At 40.3% G+C, this 9,994-nt stretch overlaps 2 protein-coding genes across 2 annotated transcripts in view; one reads left to right on the top strand and one right to left on the bottom strand.

Moving 5' to 3' along the window:
* The window catches only part of smad3b (SMAD family member 3b), a 12,606-nt gene extending 6,093 nt beyond the window's left edge, over window positions 1-6,513 (top strand). Inside the window, exons 6-9 of the mRNA XM_035664871.1 lie at window positions 2,665-2,877; window positions 3,000-3,137; window positions 3,279-3,423; window positions 4,709-6,513. Coding sequence (XP_035520764.1) covers window positions 2,665-2,877; window positions 3,000-3,137; window positions 3,279-3,423; window positions 4,709-4,832 — 620 coding nt within the window. The 3' untranslated portion in view covers window positions 4,833-6,513. The remainder of the gene's footprint in view (window positions 1-2,664; window positions 2,878-2,999; window positions 3,138-3,278; window positions 3,424-4,708) is intronic.
* A 283-nt stretch (window positions 6,514-6,796) lies between these two features.
* On the bottom strand, window positions 6,797-9,757 carry aagab (alpha and gamma adaptin binding protein). Its single transcript, XM_035665838.1, has 10 exons — window positions 9,570-9,757; window positions 9,070-9,260; window positions 8,885-8,981; window positions 8,703-8,792; window positions 8,523-8,606; window positions 8,338-8,423; window positions 8,116-8,212; window positions 7,860-7,964; window positions 7,678-7,727; window positions 6,797-7,355 (listed from the first exon to the last, which is right to left on the bottom strand). The coding sequence occupies exons 1-10, from the start codon at window positions 9,661-9,663 to the stop codon at window positions 7,278-7,280; spliced, it is 972 nt and encodes a 323-aa protein (XP_035521731.1). The 5' UTR covers window positions 9,664-9,757; the 3' UTR covers window positions 6,797-7,277.
* Between the last annotated feature and the right edge of the window lie 237 nt (window positions 9,758-9,994).

Genomic DNA, 9,994 nt, shown 5'->3' with positions numbered 1-9,994 from the left:
GAAGGTATAATAATGGCTTAATCAACCATGGCCCTTTTTGCAACCAAATGGTAATTACTTCAGTACTATTATATATACTGGAGGTATATATTAATATATATATATTATATATTGGAGGGTTATAGTATATAGTCTTTACTGTAGCAGTTCGCATTAAGATCAAGATTTAATTTTTTATATTTTTAAAAACGATTTAGTTTCCAAAAATGGAAAAAAAAATATATTGCAGGGTAGTTTAGTTAATGTTTAGTTGTAAGTGCAAGTTGTTTCTAGACTTTCCTTACCAGGAGATTCGAAGGTATAGCATTTGTAGTTGCAATGTACTCTGTATAACTGTACATAACATGATTATAATCCATGCGTTATAGCAGGTGTGGTTTCCGTAGAATTCTCGTCAGGTTAGTCGCGTTAGATGGGTGAAAGGATATGAGAGTGGATGAACAATTGAATTAAGCAGCAGGACAGAAGATACTGACATATTTGTGTGTGTTTGTGGGAATGATTTGATATAAAGTAAGTCTATGGAAGATTAGTCTGCCGCTTGGGGAGTACAGGTGTTCCTGAGGTCGAAGTTGCTTGAGCAGACCATTCTGAGGATCATCGTTTCCATCTGGTATATCTTTCATAGCTGACCACAGGATTAAAAGACCGTAAATCATCCGTCACGATTGGTTAGTAGTTTTTACACTAGCTGTTCGTGGAAAGTAGTTTAGAAGAGGATGGGTGCCGGTAGGCTGGCAGCAGTTGTCTGCCTAATTCTTCGGTTGTTTTTTGCACACTCGGATACTATATAATGGCTGCCTACTTTGCTTTAGTCCATTAATGACTCTCTGCGAATCACCCGCGTTCAATCATATATATATATAAATGTAATATTTTCACTTTCTTACCAAATTCATTACATTTTAATTACTCTGTATCCGTGTGAACAGATTCCTAAAAATCAGGGGAATCCATAATGGTGACTAGATATACAGCAGAACAAACTATTGTTGTTTTAATAAAGTAGTCAGGAAATAATCTGCCTTTTCTATCATTCTTTGAGCAACCATGATCTGATTTTATGCTGCACACAGGATGAAAGCAAAGGTAGTTGGTTAATGTTACCTTGCTGAGAAGTTGAAGGTGCCGCAGCTGCAGCCAGTTGCCTGCCACTCTTCATCTAACTGGCTGCCACTTCTTGTTCCATTACTCTCTGCAATACTTCAAACTCACTGTCAAAAAATGCCAAAAGTAACCATTGTTTTGTAGACACATTTTTGATGAATGATAGCAGTCAGTGTCAAGCTCACTGACAGACATTGCATTTTCTGACTACCCAAATTCCTTATAAAAGTCAACTTGTGTTTTGCCAGTTAAATGTTTTTAATGTGAAGCTGCAGCACTAGAAAATGTTTGGTTTTCGTTAGCAGTAACTTAATACTGCATTTGTTCTGTGTATAAATGTCACCAGCTGGACTTGAATGAGTAGTCTGCTATTTGGCCTGCAGCCGGTGCTTATGGGTTGCTCTGAGAATAGTGGTCCATCCCTTTCAACACAAAAGTATTCATCTTCCCAGTACAGGTATTGTAGGCTACGTAGCCTAGCAATCATCTAGCGCTCTCAAACACACACACACAAACAACAGCTCTCCTTTGTTTATTTCAAGCACCCAAAGTTCAAAGTTCCTCCTTTTTGCTAAACTATTAGTGGATTTGGACATTCAGAGTTTTGCAAGTATCAAAAGGGTTTGAAATTTAACTTGCTCAGTTGTCATTGGGCTATAATTCTGCATTGGTTACTCAAACTAAACAACACAAACTCCAAGCTCTTTAGCTAAACCACTAAAGCCTAAACTGTTACTGTCAGTAACAGTTAAATACTGGTACATTAATTGAAATGTCAAAATAAACAGAGTTGGTAAAATGTTGTAGTTGTACTGTCCTGTTACTGGTACTGAATGTGCACCTTCAAGTCTAAGGCACATGTATACAGTAAGAGCATACATGTAGGACCAGCTGTAGAGACCATTCATTCTGAATCATCCCGCAACAATGGACCCATCCCTACCTGATGATTGTACCATAGTGACAACAAGTCAAAACAACTCAGTAAACCAAAAATAGCCAACATCTTAGTGATGATGCTGTACATAGGAAATCCACCGACTAGCATATTAGAATATATTTTTAGGGGTAAGTGTTTGTGTGTATGTGTGTGTGTGCGTGTGTGTGTGTGTGAGAGAGACAGATGAGCAATAGAGGGGCAGTGGACTACGTCTGGGAGGCATAGCCTCAGGGCAGTAACAGAGTAAATATGGTATGAATGGAGTCTTTGTCTATGGTCTGTCCTCATCTGTGGAAAAGCCAGCGACAGAAACCTCAAGGTAATGCAATAATAATAATATCCGGTTGCCAGGTTATTCAATCTATGTGGAAAGCCACCAGGAGGTCATTGTTAAAAAAAATAATAAGTACGTCACGTCTTGGCCATTCCTGGCTGGGGCCATGAGGGTCGTGGGAAAGAGCTCTTGAAGAGAAATCAAAGGGAAACTTTATCAGTAGTGTGCATCTTCACAATCAAATGGCTGTTCGACTACAAAGCAGGTCACCTGTTCTTTCTTTACGGACCTAACTGAAGCTTGTTTTTCTGTTAATGTCTCCTCTCCATCTAACCCGCAACAGACTTACAACCTGTGACGTACTGCGAGTCTGCCTTCTGGTGCTCCATCTCCTACTATGAGCTGAACCAACGTGTAGGAGAGACTTTCCATGCCTCCCAGCCCTCCCTCACAGTAGACGGATTCACAGACCCCTCCAACTCTGAACGCTTCTGTCTGGGCTTGCTGTCCAACGTTAACCGCAACTCAGCAGTAGAGCTCACACGCAGACACATAGGTACTCATTTTATTTAATAGGGACCACATAAGCTCTCATCTAAGTTGCCTTTTATATGTGTGCTTGACATAGTCAGCAGGTAGCTGTGAGTTGAGCGCAAATCTTCTCTCTTCCCTTTCCAGGACGGGGCGTGAGGTTGTACTACATTGGGGGCGAGGTGTTTGCAGAGTGTCTCAGCGACAGTGCCATCTTTGTCCAGAGTCCCAACTGCAACCAGCGCTATGGCTGGCATCCTGCCACTGTCTGCAAAATACCGCCAGGTCAGCATGAGAGGATACACACAAACACAGAAAGCCATGAGAGGCAAAATAACCGGAGCATTACTGTGTTCTAATAACCCATTGACACTGACATTGACATCTCAGCGCTAGTAAGCCTGATAATAAATCTTTATTTTGCAGGCTGCAACTTGAAGATCTTCAACAACCAGGAGTTTGCTGCTCTGCTGGCCCAGTCAGTCAACCAGGGCTTTGAGGCGGTCTACCAACTCACCAGAATGTGTACCATTCGCATGAGTTTTGTCAAGGGTTGGGGAGCTGAGTACAGGTAAGATGCTTAATAAGATTGTATGAATGCGTAATGTTTGTTCCGGACATTTATGTGTTATTCACTGAATATGTATGCATCTATAACAAAAGGGTATAAGACATTGGAGAAGTCATAATAATCAAATAATTCAAGTGCTGGTATACGTTGCTCAGACAAATGTATAATATGCTGTTTGGTAAAGAGGCCATATTTGATTCAAATGGAGGTAATGTAGCAGCATTTCGCAGTTCAGTTAAAGGTAAAATTATTTCTTGAGATTCCACCAAAAATACCAACATATAGAATTTGACTGGCAGAGTCTAGACTTTTAACAGAGGCCAAAAACCTTGAAAAGTAACATTTAACTGATTCAACAAGTAAACTATGGCTTCTTTCTGTCACATTGATTATTTTCCTTTATTCTCTCGTGAATGTTGAGGGAGGCTGTCAGGTCTGAGAAATGATGGGGGTCTGAACTGGGCCCAACTATGAACCTTCCCTTCTCTGCTCAGGGCTACTTTCTTGGTAGAACATCATTCTGCAGATACAACAGCACATAAAGCCATTCACAGCCAAGACCAGACACTCTGTGTACCTTTTCCTTCTCACTTCTTGTTTGTGTAAAAAAGCCATCCATAGTTAAGTATTCAACTAGCTGTTTGTTTCCAAAGTTGAATAAAGTACCTGCCTCTAACACACAGGTTGTGTAAAGTGAGCAGTTAAAAGAACTTTTTTAAGGGTTAGTCATCACTATTTTTGTTTTTCCTTGAGTCTGCTGTTTGCCCCAAATCTAAGAAGAAAATGCTAGAGGGACGTCATGTTTATGGTCAGGATAATTGAATTAGGTTTTGGGTTGAAAAAAAATGAAGGGTGATTTGCACAGATGGTAGCAGACTTGGAAAGGAAAAAAGAGGGTGATGGGGGGGAGGGTGCAGCTGTGAGTCGGCAAGAGAGGGTTGAGTAACAGGAAGAATGCAGGGGACATGGAGTGGGAGGTGAACACATTTCAGTCACCCTTTGCAAGGGGGATTCCCACTGGTCTTTGAGTGGCGCGTGTTAAATTTCTGGCACCAAACATCTCAGAGAAAAACATCTCTGATAGAAACTTGAATGACTTCAGAAATAGCCCGTACAGTTGGCGCCAGTGTCAGTCAGGAAATACTGAGTTGACTGTACCTTTGAATTGACTGTAATGAAGTTTCAGTAACGATGACGTGTCTTTGTGACTTCAAATGACAATACTGTGATGTAGTGTAAAAAGCTATCAGTAATATCAAACTGTGTCCTTCTCTGTACACTGCAGACGTCAGACAGTGACCAGCACCCCCTGCTGGATAGAGCTGCATCTCAATGGCCCTTTGCAGTGGCTGGACAAGGTCCTCACACAGATGGGCTCTCCCAGCATCCACTGCTCCAGTGTGTCATAGGAGCAGCACATGCTTCCCAGAGACCCTCCCTCCCCATCCACACACTTATACACAAACCACATAGGAAAACTCAAGCGTCCCTCAGTGATAACAATGAAAGACATTCATTCATTAAATTAACGAATCACCCTCCTTCCTCGCAGTCTCACATTTCACCTCACGTATATTATATAGCACTTTCCTTAGTACCATTTAGTGTCTACATTTGATGGTTATTTTAGGAATTGTACATTGTTTTGTTTTCATGTGTTCAACGGGCAGCCACAGGGTATTTGCAATACAATAGGTTTCAAAAGACTAACCACATTTTCATTATTCACTCGGATGTCATGTATATGCTTAGTGTTGTAACATTTTTTTTTTGTATAAAGGAGATTTACTTTGTTTGTCTCCTACATTGAAGTTGTGGTACAGTTTCATTATGGTCACCTTTTACATGTTTCAAAACATTTTTGATTCTATGAATTACCAAAAATTATGAATACGCTATCATCACTGGTGTTTCAGTGTCCTAGTACCACTCTTTGTAATTGCTGAATTTGGAAGCTTATATATTAATTGAACCATAAATTAACATGAAAATGTAACTTTGAATAGTGATTAAATAGAATATATTTAATGAATATTAAGTACAAGGTACTTAGCCCATATTGATTGATCTATATTAATGAGTGACAGTTATCTGATAAATCATGTAATTGGTATTTTATCTATTTTAAAGAAAATATAGACATTAGCACCATTGTTTCTTGAAAAGAACCCTTGTATGAAAACTATTTTGCTCAGTGAAAGAGACATTTTATAAGTTATTTTTGCATACTGTCTTGCATGGGAATATATTTTTTTTAATGCCTCAATATGATTGTACATAAATATTTATAGCTTGTTATTTCTTGTAGTCATGAATTGCTTGAAACAGTGGACCTGACTGACCCCTGGCATGAGTAGATTCACACAAGGACTTTGCTTTAATTGACCCAAACTTAAACGCAGACTGTTCTAACCCAGGTCAACTGGTTCTCAAGTGTGACACATAGGAATACTGGTATTTCATAATAGGGACGTAGAGTATGACATACAATATGAGTGATCTTGGTGGACTGGTTGAGTTTAGGCACAGTGTGACTTCAGTGTGAAGGGTAGTCACTAGCAGCAACTTTGGCTGTGGTTCATCCATCGAAGGCATGTAGAGTGAAAACATAAATGCAGGTCTTTTCACATATTACCAACTGTTAGCCAATAGTACATTATGCTCCTTGTGGGTAAATGATGCACTTCCAACTTAATGTGTTGATCAGTGTAAAGCTTTAGTTCTAGTGGTAGTTTGCTTGTCCAGTAAATACTGTATATTACATGTACATTGCTGCAATATATGGCCTGTGTAATATGCTCGCTGTCCTTGGTCATCTATGAAGCCACCATGTTTATCCTGCACTTACTTACAGTACATAAGACTGGGGCACCATGTAATCCAGTTAGATGGTGTTAAACTGAAATACTGTGTACTAAAGTGCGTTAGGTAGTTGGTAGATCTGTATCAGTACTTGTGTTCCTCGATATTCTTAGTTGGTGGTTTTCTCTTCCAAGTCTTATGTACATGGTTTTTCATGTAGCCTAATATTTGTTCTCAATGACCATTGTTTTGTTATCTGTGAAAATTTAATAAATTGCAACTGAGTAAAATAAATTGTATGTCAATGTTTTTTTTTTAAACCATGGCTTGTTAATACACAGTAATTAGAAAAATAGAATCCACTGTATACGAATACGCTACCATTGTGATCTGTTAGAGGTGAATGCTGTCCAATAATGCACCTCGACTGAATGTTTTATTTATTGGAGAGGTACTCCACTGCAGCACACAGATGTTCCTTCCTTCCTTGTTTCTCTTCAGGAATGAGATGAGCTGTAACCATGTAGTGCAACAGTCGTGTTCACAGTAAAAAGGCCACACTAAAAAGCAAAACATTTAAAATCACAACTCTTTATGTTGATTCGACAGAAGGTACATCAAATGTCTTACAATTCTAAGGAAAAGGCACATTGTGTCACTTGCAAATATATGTGACAACAGTACCTACAGGACGTATACATAAATCAAAGACCACAATTTTATTTTGTTTTCCTCCTGCATCGCCATTATTTGTTGAGGTACACTCAGGGCTTAAGCATAGCGAGGGACCCAGGGGAGAAGGGTCAGGGCCATCCTTTGGCTCTCTTCTCTCGCCAGACAAGATATCCAACTGATTCTCACTATACACCAGTATTGCGTTCATTTCATTTTAAGAATCAAAAGTTTCTAAACATGACTATGCCTACAGTACCATCTGTAAGCATCTCCACTTTCCAGGTGCAAGAAGCAAGTCAAAGGGCGCTGGATCTTGTGGGAGCCCCAGGAAAGGAGGAGGATCAGGGTTAAAGAGACTGATTCATATGTAGCCACTTTTAGCTTTCCTCACCCGATGATAAGCCGTCTATCTCGTCGTCATCGCCACCGATGGCCATCCAAAACGCTTTTGCTACCTAGAAAGAAAATTTTGTGTAAATACTTGAGACTGGGGTTTACATAAACATGTTCACCTAGACAACTCATTGAGCTAGTTGAGGGTTCACACTGAAACCCAGCTGGAACCTGCTATTGCTCCAAAACAATTGTCATATCACTTATTAAGGCATGGACTGGCTAGTTTGAAAATGGTGTGAGATTGTAAAGATACTATTACACTGTTCAAAACTATCTCTTGGTAGATGATTCCTATTTTATATAACCAGGACACACTGAATATGAACGCAAACAGCTCAGAGTCTTGGTGTCTTATACTCAGGGGTGAATGCAGTTGCTTACCTTCTCTGCATGAACCTTTCTCTGCTCATGAGGTAATGAAGAAGCTTTGTCTGCAGGTTGAAACAAACAATCAGAGCAAGGTTTAAACACACCAAAAAAGCCTGTATGTTTTAAAAAAAAAGGGCCAACATAGGCTGTTTATGCAAACAAAGATGGGCTTTTGCTTTTCCACTCTCATTTACCTTTCATCTCTTTTAATTTGGTAAAAAGACGTTCAAAGTTATCCACGTCTGCATCTCCAGCCGTGAGATTAGCCAGTTCCTGTATGTCCAAATCCGTCATTGCATCTGAGAAAATCAACACGTGTGAATATTAATAACTTTACATGTAATTCCATATCATCAAGATGTCCATGTTTTGAGTGAACATACTGCAGAAAATGCATGAGCAAGATCAAAATCAGTCATGAACAGATTTTATCAGGAGTTGTTCACTTACCAACTACTGTGTCCCCTTGTGCATCTGTGTTTGTGCTACTTTCTGTATGGTTGGCCTCCTCACTAACAAGTGAGCCCTCTACTGGCAAGCTGGAAGACTGACAGAGAAAAGTTGCTAGGGTTAGCCATGCCTCCTCGAAACTGAGAGATTTAAAACCCCATTTAAATAAAAATAGACAATTATACATGTAAAAGAAAATGGTTACACAAAAATGCCACTTACTGGAGGATCTTGACAGTTGTGTGGGTGTGGGTTGTTGTGTCTGGAGGCCACCAAACTACTCATCAGACCAAAGCCCTGATTGTGGCCTATCAGAGATATAACCAGTCACATACCATACACAGACAGAGGTGAATTAGACAGTCAGGAGAAAGTGCAATAGGTCAGCTGTATTGGTGTCAGCTCACCATCCTTCATCTCCACACTGGACCACACATTGGCATTGAGAGCCTGGACAATTCGCTTTACTCCCGTGGACTCTGGAAAGTCATCTGGTAAAGGCAACAAAGAAAGTGCAAATGAGAGTTCAACAATCAGCACAACATGGACAATAAAAATATAAACGTGTGCGTTTCTGTAAATCTCACCATCCTCATCAGGCAACTCCTGTGGATTGAGCTCCACCAGCTCAAAGGCATGAGCCAAACACCACTGCTGTGCTTCGTGTCTGGTGACCCCTACAAAGCAAATGAAAGTTCAGATGCCACATGGTACGCCGTAAAATTGTGTTTGGGTATTTTCTGCTTTCATACAGAGCTGGAGAACTAACCATTTTCACACACTCTGTCACACACCAGAATCAGCACCTCTGGAGCAAGATCCTCCACCACTGATATCCAAGGATGAAGCTTTTCCAAACCATCCTTCTGTCAACACCATGCACACATAATGAGCGTTAAACATGTATCACAGGACACACTGTCGAGAGTTTCTAACAACAGCTAAGTCACGTACCACTGTACTGTCAAAATAAGCGATGAAAGCCTGCATGGACTGGGCAATCTCCGATGACATTTGAAAAGTGCTTGGTACAACACATAGCCGCACGTCTGCTGTATAGTATTTGTTATTGATGGTCCACGGATACCAGGCGACTGATTCGTCTCTCTTGATCGGCTCGGGCATGGTCGTCGGGCTGAGGATCTCTGAGGCAAAAACACATTTGACATAAATCGCACATACAAACAAGAGGCGAAGTTGCTCAGCTTGCTTTCATTGCAGTCGCCGCCAACCTGTAGGAATAATATGTAAGTGACCCCCTTCAGCCGTACCACTGCTGTTTTTATAAAAAGCCCCACAAAGAAATAACCTCTCTGCTCACTTGTTAGTCTGAGACAAATGGTTATCCACCTGTATTCGCATCACACAGGTGAGTGTTAACGCGGAGACTGCGTTAGCTTTCCTTAACGTTAGCCTGTTAGCCAAATCATGCGCGTAAGCTTTGCTGAACTCACGTTTAATCAGCTCTTCCTCTTTAAAACCACTGTCGCAGCTCGTGATGAGCACACACGGGATAGCCAGCTCTGTGTCTTCTTCGGAAGTTGACATTTTTATAGTGTTTGAGGCTAGCTTCTCCAGCTGCTAGCTTAACGTTACGTTAACCAACTTTGGTGACCTTTGAACTCGGCTGCGAGGGTCTCTTCCGGTGCAACGGAACTGAAACTTTCTTTAAATAACGGATTTATATTTTATTCTCATAACATAAGTCAGGTATTAGAAAAGGTAAATTGTGTTTACGGTGAGATTTAACATTAAATGAGCTTCTTGTACTGATGCGTTTTACTGGATTGTGAAAAAAATTAACGCCCTTCAAATCGCCTGTCAGGCAAAGCAAGCGCCGCCAAAAGTTTAATAATAAATTCATAATGTATATTTACGT

This window comes from Morone saxatilis, unplaced genomic scaffold (genome assembly GCF_004916995.1).
Source record: "Morone saxatilis isolate NCDOM2014 unplaced genomic scaffold, NCSU_SB_2.0 Contig2, whole genome shotgun sequence".
Taxonomy (NCBI): Eukaryota; Metazoa; Chordata; class Actinopteri; family Moronidae; genus Morone; species Morone saxatilis.
This window is presented reverse-complemented; position numbering and strand designations above follow the sequence as displayed.